Below are 16,196 nucleotides of genomic sequence, written 5' to 3' on the forward strand. Positions count from 1 at the left end.
TTACGGTCTGTACGTTTGAACTACGCAACTGGTGGTCGGAGATCGAGTACAAGTATCGATTACGGAGGAATACAAGTACGGAGACGAGTACGGATACAAGGCATAAATAGGAGGGCACGGCAGGACTCGTTCTCTCTCTTCCCGTTTCAGCGAGCTCTCTTCCATCTTCATCGCTCGCTTAGATCAGTCAGTCTGTGTGACTATGTCAAGTCGGTTATAGAACGGGTTAGCCGTATTGTGTTAAGGAGGATTATAGACATGTGGATTCAGTTATATAAAGCCTAGTGAAGGACTGTTAGGGGTCAGTTGATTCAGACTATTATTGAGAAGCATTCCTGTTGATTTATTGTGTTATTATGAAGCATTTCTTGATTCATGTAATAAAGGATCAATAGCGAACCTGCATCTTGAGTATCTATACTGTGGTCAATGTTGTCTAGAATGAGTGGTTAAACTCGTTAACACGTGGCACTACAGGCAATTAGGTCTCATTACATGTGGCGTTGCGAGCATGGTAACTGTTGGCTCGTTACAATTGGCGTTGTCGGCAGGATAAATGTTCGCTCGTCACAATTGGCGCTGCGAGCAGGGTCACATTTGGCGCTGCGAGTAGCCTAGGTCACATTTGGCGTCGTCGGACAGGATGAATTCAACTAGACTTGCCGTTTAAGGCACCTATAGTCAACCTTGTGCATAACTGTGTTTAGTGTGTGTGTGAATTCGGACATTCAGGAACTGTGAAAATTGAGGAACGAGGAAAAATTTTTCATACACACACGGTAAGAAAGAACTCTTTTTTTTAGTACTTAAGGAAGAAAATGTCTACTCTGGACGAGAAGCAGACCCATATAGTGGTCCTACCCAGAGAGTCCCATATTAACAAATTTTACGGGGACGGAGACCCAACTTTAACCAACAGGTTCAGTGAAGAGGTCAAAGCGGCCTGGGCCTCGAGACATATGTCACCAGAGGAAAGATTAAGACTGCTGATGGGCAGTATAGGTGAAACGGTTAGGGCAGAGGTTAAGTGCCACGATAGGACCGTCCAATCAGATCCAGATAAGGTGCTGGATCTGATTATGGAGACCTTTGGGGAGAGACGGTCGGGAGTGCAACTGCTATCGGGATTCGTGGGCTTAAAGCAGAGAATGGCGGAGAGTGTGATGGAGTACTCACACAGGATGAACAGGGCCTTTGATTTGGTAAAGGGCAAATCACCGGACATTGATGTACGCCTACTGAGGGACCATTTCATCGAGGGGCTAGCAACCCCGATCTTAAGGAGAGAGTTAAAAGAGGAGGTCCACAGAGACCAGCAGTTGACCTTCCTTCAGGTCAGGAACTCAGCGATCCGCAGGTCCGAGGATGAGGACCAATCGAACTGTTCGGTGGATAAAGTCTCTGTGCCTGAACAGAGACAATCCCCACCCACAGGGGCCGACACGATGGAGACCATGATGGCTCAACTGTTGGCCCACCTAGAGAAGGTTGACCAACGCTTGAAGTGGTTGGAAAGCAGGTCAACAGCTGAGAATCAGGAAAAGAACGGGACAAAACAGGGACGGGTTGGACGGCCGCGTCCTGCCAAGCCATCACTCCAATGGACGGCAGACGGTCGACCAATTTGTTTGTCTTGTTCACAACCCGGACATATGGCACGGTACTGTCCGGTGAAACGATCGCCCTCTGTAAGGCAGGTCAAGGCTACAGAGCGGCGAGGTAATGACTTGGTAAACAAAATGACAAAGAAACACAGTAAGGAGAAAAAGAAAGGTAAAACACAACTAATGGAAAAAATGAACTGTGAAATGAACTTGAATGTTGAAAAGTGTCAAGTGAACAATTTGTTGGTAGAGAAAAATGATGATAAGAAGAAAATTGGTAGACTTAATAAAGGAATTCAAAGTCTAACCAGGAAACTGGATAGGAAAAGTTCATGCAAATCAAAAGCACAGGAGAAATGTTCATCTTTAAAGTGTCTGTTATCGGAAGAAGTAAATAAAAATATTAGACAACAGAACAGGGTTGGCAAACTAGAAGGAATGAAAGAGTCTCAAACAAGACTTGAAGAAAAATTATCAGATATTGAAAAAGAACTTCAAATTACAGCAAGGCTGGGATCCATCGAACAGCGATGGGCAGCAGAATTGGCACTCGTTGACCTAGAGAGAAAACATCGCCCGGGGCGGTCCAAGGTCAATGCGGACGCCTTATCAAGGAATCCTTACGAGAGACCGGGTGATGAGGAAGAAACACTGACAGGAATATGTGAGGTCAGAGCGTCAACAGATATCCCTCATGGGGTACAAGTGATGCAAAACGGGCAGACCGGGGTGGAGCACATATCCACAGAGCCCGGACTTATGGACATTGGTGATTTTAGTTGCCTTAATCACAAAGAGATAAGAAATGCCCAGAGAACGGATAGTGGCTTACAACCGCTATTGAAATACGTCCAGGAACAAAAATTCCCAGGAAGAAGGGAAAGAGAACAATTTGGTCGAGAAACAAAGAAAATACTGAGTCAGTGGAACCGTCTCAGTATAAAGGATGGTGTTCTCATGCGGAGAATTCATGACCAAATTGATGGCACAATACACCAGGTGGTGGTGCCGGGACAATTACGAGGAGAAGTGCTAAGGTTGGCACATGACAGGGCAGGACACCAGGGTCAGGACAGAACCCACAAAATATTACGACGGAGGTGTTACTGGCCCAATATGGAAATGGAGGTCAAACGCCATTGTGAGGCTTGTGTGAGGTGTCAGCATGCGAAAATGCCAGTTGTCAAAATGAGACAGCCATCAGGACACCTACTAGCGACAAAACCACTAGAGATTGTGGCTATGGACTTTACGTCGTTGGAGCAATCATCGGATGGGACGGAACATGTGTTGGTAATGACTGATGTATTCACCAAATGGACGGTGGCGGTGCCCACGCGAGATCAGACCGCCAAAACAGTGGCAAAGGTCTTAATAGAACATTGGTTCATCAAATATGGCATACCAAGACAATTACACTCTGACCAAGGAAGGGCTTTCGAGTCAGAAGTAATTAACCAACTGTGCAACCACTACGGGATCAACAAATCTAGAACAACCACATTTAATCCGAAAGGAAACGGACAGTGTGAACGGTTCAACCGCAGCATGCATGATTTGCTGCGTACGCTAGAACCTGAACAGAAAAAACGTTGGCCTGATTTTCTCCCAGAGTTGGTATATCTATACAACTGCACACCACATGCCACAACCGGCTTTTCGCCATTCATGTTGCTGTTCGGACGAGAGGCTCGACTCCCTTTTGATTTGTTCCTAGGAAAAAGGGAGAGTATGACTGGCTCATACACCGCACTGGAATATGTGAATGAACATATGAGAAGAATTAGAGAAATGTACAGGGTAGTACAGGAAAGACTAGAACATGAATCTCGGCGAAGGGAACCGCCGATACAGACGAAGGACCCGCCACTCAAACTGAATGACAGGGTATTACTGCGTAGCCACCCGTTAGGCAGAAACAAAATCCACGATCTCTGGGGACAGGAGATATGGCAAGTCGTGGAGATGCCTAAAGCAGCAGGTGGCCCCTTTAAGATAAGACCCATCGATCACGCCAAACCGGATCGGTGGGCGAATATTGCTCAATTAAAGAAATATTGGAATAGGCAAGAAGAGCAGTTACACACAGAGAAACCCAAGACAATTAGGGAACCGGAAGTTATAACGGAAATTCACATACCCATTCCGGAACCATATCACCATCAACAGAACAACAGCGATACGCAAGGGGAGGATACCGGCAACAATGAGGATCCCGGTCCCTCCAGAAGCAGAGGACAGTAGACCATCAGATAAGTGGTCCGCGGAGAAGTTTAAGGAACAGAAGGAATACGAAATTTTTTGTCAGCAACCATCAATTCTTTCATGGTCGCGCTGGTATGAAAACAGACTGTTCAAAGAGCTATAGAAGTGAACTGGTGAAGGCACCAAATGGAAAGGGTGGATGTGAATTCTAGAACTGTTTTGTGTCTCAGAAAGATGATGTAGACACAGTTGATATGTGAAATAGGTAGAACTGTCAATCGTATACGAATGGAACGTCGTGGACAGTGAGTGGAACAATAGATTTTTTTTTTTTTACGACTGTGCGATTGACTTTGGAGGAGTGCACCTGCCAGGCGTTGTTTGTGGTTGAAAACACACAAAAAAAGCAGGGGTGGATGTAACTGGGGTAGGCCTAACTACCAGTTACAAATGATAACGAACGAGAAGCCGAGACACAGTGTTGGTCTGATGCAACCGATAACAGGTGGCTTATTGGGTCGGGCTGATAACAACCTCAAAGCCGGCGCGTGCTATTTTGGGAAACGGTATTCAGACGGCCTGTCAACTTTGATGGATAGGACGCAGATGTTATTTTACGGTCTGTACGTTTGAACTACGCAACTGGTGGTCGGAGATCGAGTACAAGTATCGATTACGGAGGAATACAAGTACGGAGACGAGTACGGATACAAGGCATAAAATAGGAGGGCACGGCAGGACTCGTTCTCTCTCTTCCCGTTTCAGCGAGCTCTCTTCCATCTTCATCGCTCGCTTAGATCAGTCAGTCTGTGTGACTATGTCAAGTCGGTTATAGAACGGGTTAGCCGTATTGTGTTAAGGAGGATTATAGACATGTGGATTCAGTTATATAAAGCCTAGTGAAGGACTGTTAGGGGTCAGTTGATTCAGACTATTATTGAGAAGCATTCCTGTTGATTTATTGTGTTATTATGAAGCATTTCTTGATTCATGTAATAAAGGATCAATAGCGAACCTGCATCTTGAGTATCTATACTGTGGTCAATGTTGTCTAGAATGAGTGGTTAAACTCGTTAACACGTGGCACTACAGGCAATTAGGTCTCATTACATGTGGCGTTGCGAGCATGGTAACTGTTGGCTCGTTACAATTGGCGTTGTCGGCAGGATAAATGTTCGCTCGTCACAATTGGCGCTGCGAGCAGGGTCACATTTGGCGCTGCGAGTAGCCTAGGTCACATATATATATATATTTATGTATATATATAAATATATATACATACATATATATATATATATATATATATATATATATATATATATATATATATATATATATATATATATATATATATATATGTAAATAAATAAATAAATAAATAAATAAATAAATAAATAAATATATATATATATATATATATATATATATATATATATATATATATATATATATATATATATATATATATATTTTTATATATATATATATATATATATATATATATATATATATATATATATATATATATATATATATATATATATATATATATATATACGGCATTTCATTAACCTTAACAAATAGGCCGTCAAGTTTTTTTTTTTCAAATGTATAATTACAGAAATATGTAAAAACGACACACAACATTTCTAAGACTCAGGTGTGCAGCCCCTAGATTTTTTAGACAATTTGATTTCGATGTTTTTATACGTTTCAAATACATTATCTATACTTCGCATACAATAAAGTAGAATAAAATAACAATGCTTGACACGATGTTTTTTTAAATTAATTATTAAAATAATAGTATGCAAAATATTCGGGTATTCCCGGCGCCGCACATTAAAATTTGGTGCAATCGGAAATGAAAATGTTTGTTTTATGTCTGGCTACTAAGAAATAAGTTAGATAAACCTTTACTGTCCTATACAATGTTTGTAACTATTCAGCATTGTTTAAGTAATTGGTGCTAATAAAACAAAGTAAACTGTGAGTATTTTTCAGCTTACATAATAAAACATGACTTTTACAATACGATGACCAATCTCAAGACGGCTTAATAATTTAGACCTAGACGTAAAGAATATAAATTTTTCTGATTAGCCATAAATCTAGATCTAGATCTAGATCTCCAATTTATAAATAATTTAAATTTAAACATAATAAATAAGAAATAATAATTTGCCATTTTAAATATTAATTTTGATAAATTTGCAAATCTAAAATCTTAAGAATGTGTTAGCTTTAATTAACTTACAGAAATACACATATTTTACTCAACGAATGACAAAATTCATACATTACCTAGTTAAGGCCAGTTTTTTAAATTATTGCGCTGGGACGAAAATAAACCTTATTGTTTTGTCATTCATTTTGTTTTAGTTACCAAATCTATTTCTATTATTTTAATTCTGCTTTGTTAACAGACATACACAGTCCATTTAAGTCCAGGTTTTGATTTCGAATTTACAGGTTCTCCAATTTATGATCCAGTAGCATCTATATATATATATATATATATATATATATATATATATATATATATATATATATATATATATATATATATATATATATATATATATATATATATATTCTTACAGAAATTATGTTTTAATGTTGTTGTAAAATTTTTACGTTTGTGCCAATTACGTAAGAGGAGACCAAAATGAAAATTTAAAACTTTAAATTTAAAAATTTAAAATTTTTGCAGAAAAAGTAAAACATCATCTACAACCGCCATGTATAAAAGTATATCCACCGCTCACAATTACGACGCGCAAATGGGAAAAGAAATCTTTAAATGTTTTGAAAAAAACATGGACATATTTACTGACTTTACAGTCAACGTTGGCGACTTCCAGTTCAGTTGTCACAAGTTTGTCTTAAGTTCCTGCTCTGGTTTCTTTGAGGCTCTCCTGAGGACAGATATGAGAGAAAAATATGAATCAAGCTGTACCATAGAAGGCATCTCACCAGAAATATTTGGTCTTATACTAGATGTTATTTACAAAGGAACTGATGTTTTAGATGAAGAAAACATGGTTGAAATGTGGCATGCATCAAATCAACTGCAGATTGAATTTTTAGTTTCGTCTTGTCAGAAATTCGTAAATGAAAACATAACGTTGCAAAACTACTGGAGCATTTATGAAGCAGCAAAGCTTTTAAATTCGTTTGGTGTATTAACCAAAGTAAAAAAGTTAATCGTGAACAATTATCCAAATGTTGTAGGATCCGACGACTTCATGGAAATTCCTTTCGAAGAGTTCAAAGACCTTTTAAAACACTTTCGTATTGTCGGAGATTTTGTCGTAAATTCAGTTTTAAAATGGGCGTATTCGGATGACTCGTACCTCACACCTGAGCCAGAAAAATGTATCGGTTTATTGCGTGTGGACATTGGACTTCATAATGCACTTTGTAAGAAGGTGGACGTTGGAACAGAAGAAGATGAGAAAATGTCACTTCGTAGGTTGTACCTTGGTCAGCTGTTTTCAGCTATTTCACTCAAAGACATCAGCACCGCGTGCCTGTCCAACCTTTTGAACAACACATTTGTAATAGACAATAAAGACGCCATCACACTGGTGAACAAACAGGCCGCTTCCAGGCTAGAATTCACAAAACCTGCTCTGTTTAAAAATTACAGAACAGCCACTGCCATCAAGACACCTCCCCCACCGGCGAGGAAAGTTTCTGCGAACAAAGAAAACCCGGTGAATCGTGTCTCGCTATACTTTGACATTCCTCTTACGTTTCAATATATTTTAATTCTTTTATTCGCAGCCTTCTTGTTTACCCTTTTGTTATTCTCAGGTTGTTAACAAAAAAAAGTAACCCTAGTACTAAGTACTAGTACATTGTATTATTTTTTTTTAAATATTGAATGTCTCGATACTGTAGCAAACATCAACAAGGGCCAACAAAATTTCTTTGCCTCACCAAAGTTTTGAATTAGACTTCATTCTACTTAAAAATCATTCGATTGGATAAAATGCTTTAATTGATTGAAAAAAATCTTGATGGTTTAATATATAGATTTTCAATGCTTGATTATGTATATACAGGCTTGGTAAAGTCTGATTCCGTCACTTGTGAGTGTTGATAAATGGCTCCGCTTAGAGCTACCGCCACATAAACAATTAACACAATTAATAATGATTGTCATGCTGTCCTTCGTTCTTTACCTGGACACACGAAGTAAATGTGCATGCAGAAATTATATGTTTAATTTCAACACATTTCAGCTCTATGCGTTGTGGTTATTTATTTTATTTCATTAAATGCTTTATACAAGATTGTCTAAAAGCTGAAGTGTTAAAACATATTATTTACACCCGTAAATTATCGACTTTCTAACAATATAAATACTGTGTCAATGAATACTTTAATTTTTGTTTGTTTATAATTTTCAAAATGTAAAACCTTATGTAAAATTCTGAAATTAGATAATTGATAGATATAAAGCAAAACTTGATTGACGTAGAAATGAGCAAATTCATGTGTTATATACCTCATCTAATCTATGCTTGAGTAAATGAAAATCATGACATCAAACATTCACACTGTAAAAATGTGTATTATTATGAGACTTTATATCTCAAATATGTTTGTAGAGACCATCAGATAACGTTTCATGTATCCTAGCTTTGGAGAGAAACAATAATGTGATATAATATATATATATATATATATATATATATATATATATATATATATATATATATATATATATATATATATATATATATTTATATATAAATATATTTCTTTTTCGATTTCTATATCAGCCATATACATATTGTTTTTTAGTCCGTAGTAAAAAAAATTAAAAATGTATTGAAGAGTGTGCTTTGTGATGACTTAATAAAACATTCTGGATTCAGTAAGCAACATTGCATAAACATATTACACGTTTTTATCGTTCTTTGCCTTTTTCATTTAGAATGCTATAAAGTTATACAAGAAATAAAATTTTTAATTTTATCCAGCCGAAAAATGAATGTAAATTTATTTTCACCAAATATATTTCAATCCATGTAGGTCAATGCCGCAAAAAATCTAACAAATGTATATGAAATAAATGCGTTCAATTTATACATGCATTAAATCCAAAGAAAATTATTTTATTAACTAACACCGGCTTTTAGAAAAACAAGGTTGTCTGGTAAATTTAATAATGCAAATGCATGACTTGGACTGTTAATTATTATTATTTCGACTTGTAGTTTTAAAATTATAGAGTGTGATTGTCTAAACGATACATTAGCGCATAATAAACAAGATCCCATTGATTTCCAGCTAAACAAAGCCTTATCTTAAATGACTGTTTTATTCCCTGTAACTGAGGTATTGCTCCTTGATGATTGGTTATGTTTTTTGAATGTTATTTCCCAATCGTACTTAGAGTATTTTCTTTTTTTGGAAATTAAGAGATTTTGTTTTGTTGAAAACTTCTGAAAGAAAGTACTTTTCTGGTTTAATTTTGTGGATTGTAAAATTTTTTGTTTATTTTTTTAAATTTATTTTAATTTTTGTTTTGGCAGCAACAACAACAGTTGGACTTTTGGAGCCATTATTTTTCAGCAACATTTAAATATGTTTTGCTTGCGTCTAGGGATGAAAAACACAATTTTTATATATTTTTCATATTAAGATACCAAGGGCTGTTTCCTCTATCAATTTACTGTGTGATCATTTCTGTTCCAAATATTTTCCCTTAAGATCCCTTTGATACACACGAATAAATATTAACTGTCTTATTAATACGGCTTTAATTTTTACAAATGTAACTATACTCTTATTGCTTGCCATATTTTTATAAATATGTTTAAAAAAATTAATATTATTACATAGACTTTACATGCCCGTTGTGTCAAAACATCCACAACAAACACACATACATCTGTAGATGTAAAACAAAGCGCGAGTGATCTCTCCTAAATTTTCTCGCACATACATATATAAAAGTAAATTAGGATTACACAGTTGCATTGACCAACGGAAATATAGATTTAAGAAATAACAGGCTGCACTGTATAAGTATGTGGTTAAAAACCGGAAGAAGAATAAGCACCACCAACTGGACATGATATATTGTATAAATAGGCTATATATATATACATATATATATATATATATATATATATATATATATATATATATATATATATATATATATATATATATATATATATATATATATATATATATATATATATATATATATATATATATATATATATATATATATATATATATATATATATATATATATATATATATATATTTTTCCGGTTATCGGAAATCGCTATAAAGTTGAAACTGATATACGACTTTGATAAAATACTTATATATGATATTTCCTCAATCTAGCTGTAACGGTACTCAAGTTATCGTGTTTAAAGACACACACACACACACACACACAGAGACACACATACACACACAGAGGCATACGGACAAGATTGCAAAATTATGTTTTTCCGTATCACTGAGGTGTAAAACGTCGAGATTTGTAAAAATCTTGATTTTTCTTTTGCACGATTACAGGACTTTCTCTATTCTTCGTATATTCGAGAAAGTAAAACAAGGCATTTTCCTAATTTAATTCTTAAAACTTCAAAACGTGTTCGTAATAAGCAACTGAAGATTTTTTTAGGCCTCATGAAATTACAATTTGCAACGCCACAAATTATTCTGTCAGGCTGACGAATTCCTAGCGACGGATACGTAAGGGTCACATACATTTACCAATAAAGTAACAGCACAGCACACAACACATCTTAGTCTACTAAATCTTAGTCTACAATATTGATCCAAAAAGCTCGAGACATCTATATAATATTTCAACGGAAAAATGTGTCTAGGACTGAAGTTATTTAGGAAAGCTAAATTTAGAATTATTACCCTCTTCTTGGATAATCATTTTGCTATGTTTGAGGATTGGATATTTGGGTTTCTGCTTTAAAATGTTCATTTAAAAAAACAACCTCAGACCTTAAGAGAGTTTTGTTATACTCAAATATATAGAGCTACAGTGTTTCGAACTTACGAAGATTCGTCGTTCACTACCACAAGTATTGAGATGGGCAGTGTCTTGTACTATCAGTGAACTATTACGTGTCTATTGTTGTAGATTTACGGGTTCTTCATTGTAACTGTGAAGTTTAATTCTTTTGTGGGGACGAAGGAACTTGTATTTTTGTATTCTTATTCACCTGCATTTAGTCTTAAGTACTATTATCTTCTTTTCTAGTTCGTGCCCAAGACTCACAGGAGAGATGATAGTGTTTTTCTGAAGCTCAGCTTATGAAAGGCTAATGTATAGTTTGAGTAAACCCTACAGAGCAGTAGTGTTTGACTCCCCTCTATAGAGCAGTATAGTCTGAGTAAACCCTATTGAGAAGTATAGTTTGAGTAAACCATTAAAAAGCAGTATAGTTTGAGTAAAACCTACAAAGCAGTAGTTTGACCACTCTATAGAGCAGTAGTGTTTAAGTAAACCTTATAGAGCAGTATAGTTTCACTTCACTCTATAAGCAGTAGTGTTTGAATAAATCCTATAGAGCAGTAGTGTTTGACTCCACTCTATAGAGCAGTAGTGTTTGACTCCACTCTATTGAGCAGTAGTGTTTGACTCCACTCTATAAAGCAGTAGTGTTTGACTCCACTCTATAGAGCAGTAGTGTTTGACTCCACTCTATAGAGCAGTAGTGTTTGACTCCACTCTATTGAGCAGTAGTGTTTGACTCCACTCTATAGAGCACTAGTGTTTGACTCCACTCTATAGAGCAGTAGTGTTTGACTCCACTCTATTGAGCAGTAGTGTTTGACTCCACTCTATAAAGCAGTAGGGTTTGACTCCACTCTATAGAGCAGTAGTGTTTGACTCCACTCTATAGATCAGTAGTGTTTGACTCCACTCTATTGAGCAGTAGTGTTTGACTCCACTCTATAAAGCAGTAGTGTTTGACTCCACTCTATTGAGCAGTAGTGTTTGACTCCACTCTATAGAGCAGTAGTGTTTGACTCCACTCTATAGAGCAGTAGTGTTTGACTCCACTCTATAGAGCAGTAGTGTTTGTCTCCACTGTATAGAGCAGTAGTGTTTGACTCCACTATATAGAGCAATAGTGTTTGACTTCACTCTATAGAGCAGTAGTGTTTGACCCCACTCTATAGAGCAGTAACTGCTAAACCCTAAATAGCAGTGGTTTCAAAACGAATGCCACCTACCGTTACATGATTGTCCTTAAGGAAGATGTGTAGGATTTATCCATCTGTGAAAGTGTGGTTCTATCTTAGTGTTTTATAATGTAAATGTTATAAACACATCAGGTTTGAAGGTTGGTTTGTAATTCAGGTCACAACCGCTGATCCACACCGTCGCATTTTGCTTATCATACTGTAAATAAATTGTACCAAGTTAGCAAGAAAAGATTTGTTATTTAGTCATTGTAGACCCGTTTGTATACACAACAATGTGAGCACGTATTCTACGTTCAACACATTTTGAGCTGTGTTTTAATAAGGTCTTAATCTGATAATTCTCTATCATCGGGGATTCCCTATTCAGCGTTCTTTTTTTTAGTGCATTCTCAGTTGAACGTGACTATTTTATTATCAATGGCGGCAAACTAAAAACTAATGTCAACTGTATACTTAATTTATCTTGTTTTTGAACTTTGTATAAAGAAGGTACAAGTATAAAATAGTATAATTTTTCACAGAAATAAATCATTTTGTTAATAGAAATTGAGTTAAAAGTGTGTGTCGTTAAGCATGGACTTACAGTTTTTTTTATATCAATGGTATTCTAAAGCATTAAATTAATGATAATGGACCCAACACGGTATAGCATTGAATTTTTAAATGCATATTCAAGATAAAGCGGGTGTGATCTCCCCGAAAATGTCTTGTATATTCTTCTATAACAGTAGAAGGGAAGTTACTTTAAGTGCAATCAGGATATAAAAATATAGAAAGTTTTGGCAAACCGCAACATTTTTAAAGAGAATCTCGTAGAAAAAATAATTGCGTACTAAACGAACTCAAACTGTGTATATAATAAAGTAGAAATAGCTGAAACAGTTTTCAAGTTATCTAGTGCCCAATTCAATAGAGTAAAATATCACTTTCTCTTACCATAAAGATTTCACAAATCCTTAGATATTTACGCATGATTTAATTTACAATGATTTACTTAAATTTGAAATTTCGTTCACTTAACTAAAACAGTTATGAAGTAACTAGCCATTGAGAAACCGGAGTTAGAGTAAGTACAACTTCCGATTACAAAAAGTCGCTCAAAGATTGATAGGAAACAACAGTTTGACGGGAGAATGACATTACTCCGGAGTTATTACTACCTGTCAATTACCCTCCACCAAGAACGACCTTACCCTAAAGATTAGTGTAAGGACTAGAATTAGGGTTAGGTTAGACTTAGAGATATGTCTATGATTGGGGTTGGGTTTAGTTCTAGACTGACTAATTATAGCCACACTTTCCTAGGTGTGTGTCTTACTCATGTGTTAGCATTTAGTATATATATATATATATATATATATATATATATATATATATATATATATATATATATATATATATATATATATATATATATATATATAATCTAGCTCTTAAAAATCTCGGCGTGATAATGCCTAATTGTTTTCTGACTTAGTAGTCTTCACATTTAAAATTCTTATTTTCTGTTTTCAGAATTCTAACATCAACAGTCGCCATGTTTAATACGAAACAAAATTCTGTACATAGCGACCTTGACTTTCACATAGTTACAGAAGTTTACAAGTGTTTGCGAGACAATAAGGACAATTTTACTGACTTTACAGTCAACATAGGCGACTTCCAGTTCAACTGTCACAAGTTTGTCTTAAGTTCCTGCTCTGGTTTCTTTGAGGCTCTCATGAGGACAGATATGAGAGAAAAATCTGAATCAAGCTGTACCATAGAGGGCATCTCACCGGAAATATTTGGATTCATACTGGATTTTATCTATGAAGGGAGAAATGTTCTAAATGGCGATAATATCCTTGCCATATGGCAGGCTTCAAACCAACTGCAGATTACATTTTTAGTTTTATTATGTGAACACTTTGTAAAAGAGAGAGTAAATTTACAAAACTACAGTGATATACTCATAACTGCTCAGCTGTTGGACTCTTTAGATGTTATAAATAGAGTTAGACTGTTTATGGTGAAGAATTTTCAGAACATTTTAGAATCAGACGCCTTCGTTCAACTCTCTTTTGGCGATTTTAAATACATTTTAAACCACTGTAGGTACCAGTATTATAGAACCGATTTTTTCGTGCAATCAGTTTTAAAATGGACATGTTCAGATGACGACTATCTCACAGATGAGCCGAAGAAATGTTCCAGCATGATTCATTCGCCAGAGACAGGAACTGATTCACTAAAATTAAAATGTAGAAAGGTGAACTCTACAACTGATGAACGGGGGGATTTAACGTCCAGAAGATCATACCTTGGTCAATTATTTGCATTAATTTCTCTCCAGAGAACGAGCAACGAGTGCCTAGCCAAACTTATGAACAATAAATTTGTCATCCAAAATGTACAAGCCATGACTATTGTCAACAAGATCGCTGCCACACGATTTGGTCCCACAAAATTTGGTCCCACAAAATTTGGTCCCACTAAACTTGGTACCACAAAATTTGGTGCCACAAAATCAGAAACGATTATTCAACCTTCCACATCAATTTCACATTCATCAGAATCAAGCTCCGAGGATGAATCCGATGAAACCCCAGGAAGAACATCTATATCAGATTACAATTTTAATGTAATCAGAGATTTGTTTCAGAGCCTCACCAATAGTCATGATCAACCTACGATCCAACATTCTAATCAATCCAGTGATTTGTTTTCAGAAAATTGTCTAATTTTCGTTTTAAACATATGTATGGTAGTTTGCTTTGCATGTGCATTAGTGTTGCTTTATCTACTCATTTGTGAAATTATGTAACATGTCTGAACTATAAACACACCCTCATCTAAAAACAATCGATCTGTTACTACAAGCACAAGGTAATCACAAGTGCTGCCATTCAACACAATTACATTCAATACCACCTGTCTCAATTACGCCAACGTTTTGATTTAACTACATTATCGATTTTGATTGTAGCACTGAACGTATGCATACGTTGTTTGTATTTTGTTTAATTAGAGGTAGGCCGTTGTTCAGTGTAAAATTTATCTCGAGGCCATTTTAAAACACACACATTTTAACAGTGCCTTTACTTAAGTGGAAACAAAGCAACTTTTGATTTTATTTATTTTAGCTCTTTTATACAAATTGTTTCGATTAATTTCTTAAAAAAAACAACAACTAATTGTGTCGTATTCTGCTGTACTAGATTAACATCAAGTTTAGCCGCAAATCATTGTGTTTGTTTCTTTAGAACTGATTGCAATTTGTAATTTCAAAATTGCATAATAAACGTTTTAATAAAAAGCGTTTATGTAATAATGCCCAAAAAAGTAGAAACGCAATGATTTTCTTTCAATATATAATAACACTTTACTAACTAAATGACTATAAAGAAAATCACGGGTCACGATATTATCTATTGGATACATTTACTATTGATTTGGAAGAGAGCACGCATTTCTTTATATTTATTCAAATAGTAGAGTATTTTTATATATTGAAAGAAAATAATTAATTTTCTACATTTAAGTGCTTTATTCAAGCAAACGGTATCCTTATATACCATGACAATGTTAGTTTAATTTTGCAGTTTAGAACCTTGAAGATTAATTAAAAACAGATTTGTGGGATTTATTAAGCTGGGTCCGTGTGGCTTAGTCTTAGACGGAGGGTGTAGTAGGTTAGGTTCAGATCGTTAAGGATAAACAAGTTTAGGTGAGTTATGTTTTGGTGAATTTAGGTACGTTAAGTTCAGGTAAGGTAACTTTATGTGATCAGAGATTAGTTAGGCGTTGTTAAATAAGGATAGGCTTAACAAGACTGAGATGCAAACTTTGACCTTACAATGATTTATCTTGGACCAGTAATCATCCTCTTTCTGTTTGTGTCCAAGACACATGGGACAGCAGAAGAAGAGTTTGTCTGTTTCAATGACCTCGACATACAAGGTGATATGGTGGTCAGCACTATGTATTTATTAGGTACCTATCAGAGATGGGTGGACTCAATGACGTCCTACTGTACCGGATTTGAAATCGAGATTTTCGAGTTAGCAGTCTCGCTCACTACTGCTAGGCCAAGCCTAAAGATGGGCATTGTCTTGTAAGATCAGTACACTATTGCGTTTCTCCAGGCGTAGAATTATGTATACCGGCATTGCAGATGCGAAGTTAAATTGT

At 35.6% G+C, this 16,196-nt stretch overlaps 2 protein-coding genes across 2 annotated transcripts; both read left to right on the forward strand.

The window, feature by feature from the left end:
• The first annotated feature begins 5,698 nt into the window (after positions 1-5,698).
• LOC131927137 (kelch-like protein 24) lies at positions 5,699-7,636 on the forward strand. Its single transcript, XM_059282850.1, has 2 exons — positions 5,699-5,798; positions 6,523-7,636. The coding sequence occupies exon 2, from the start codon at positions 6,551-6,553 to the stop codon at positions 7,634-7,636; it is 1,086 nt and encodes a 361-aa protein (XP_059138833.1). The 5' UTR covers positions 5,699-5,798; positions 6,523-6,550.
• Positions 7,637-12,442: 4,806 nt separating this feature from the next.
• LOC131927370 (kelch-like protein 18) lies at positions 12,443-15,236 on the forward strand. Its single transcript, XM_059283094.1, has 2 exons — positions 12,443-12,512; positions 13,539-15,236. Exon 2 carries the CDS (start codon positions 13,561-13,563, stop codon positions 14,827-14,829), a length of 1,269 nt encoding a protein of 422 aa, XP_059139077.1. The 5' UTR covers positions 12,443-12,512; positions 13,539-13,560; the 3' UTR covers positions 14,830-15,236.
• Positions 15,237-16,196: the final 960 nt, after the last annotated feature.

Source organism: Physella acuta, unplaced genomic scaffold (genome assembly GCF_028476545.2).
Source record: "Physella acuta isolate Inbredline_101_S28 unplaced genomic scaffold, ASM2847654v3 ptg000087l, whole genome shotgun sequence".
NCBI lineage: Eukaryota > Metazoa > Mollusca > Gastropoda > Physidae > Physella > Physella acuta.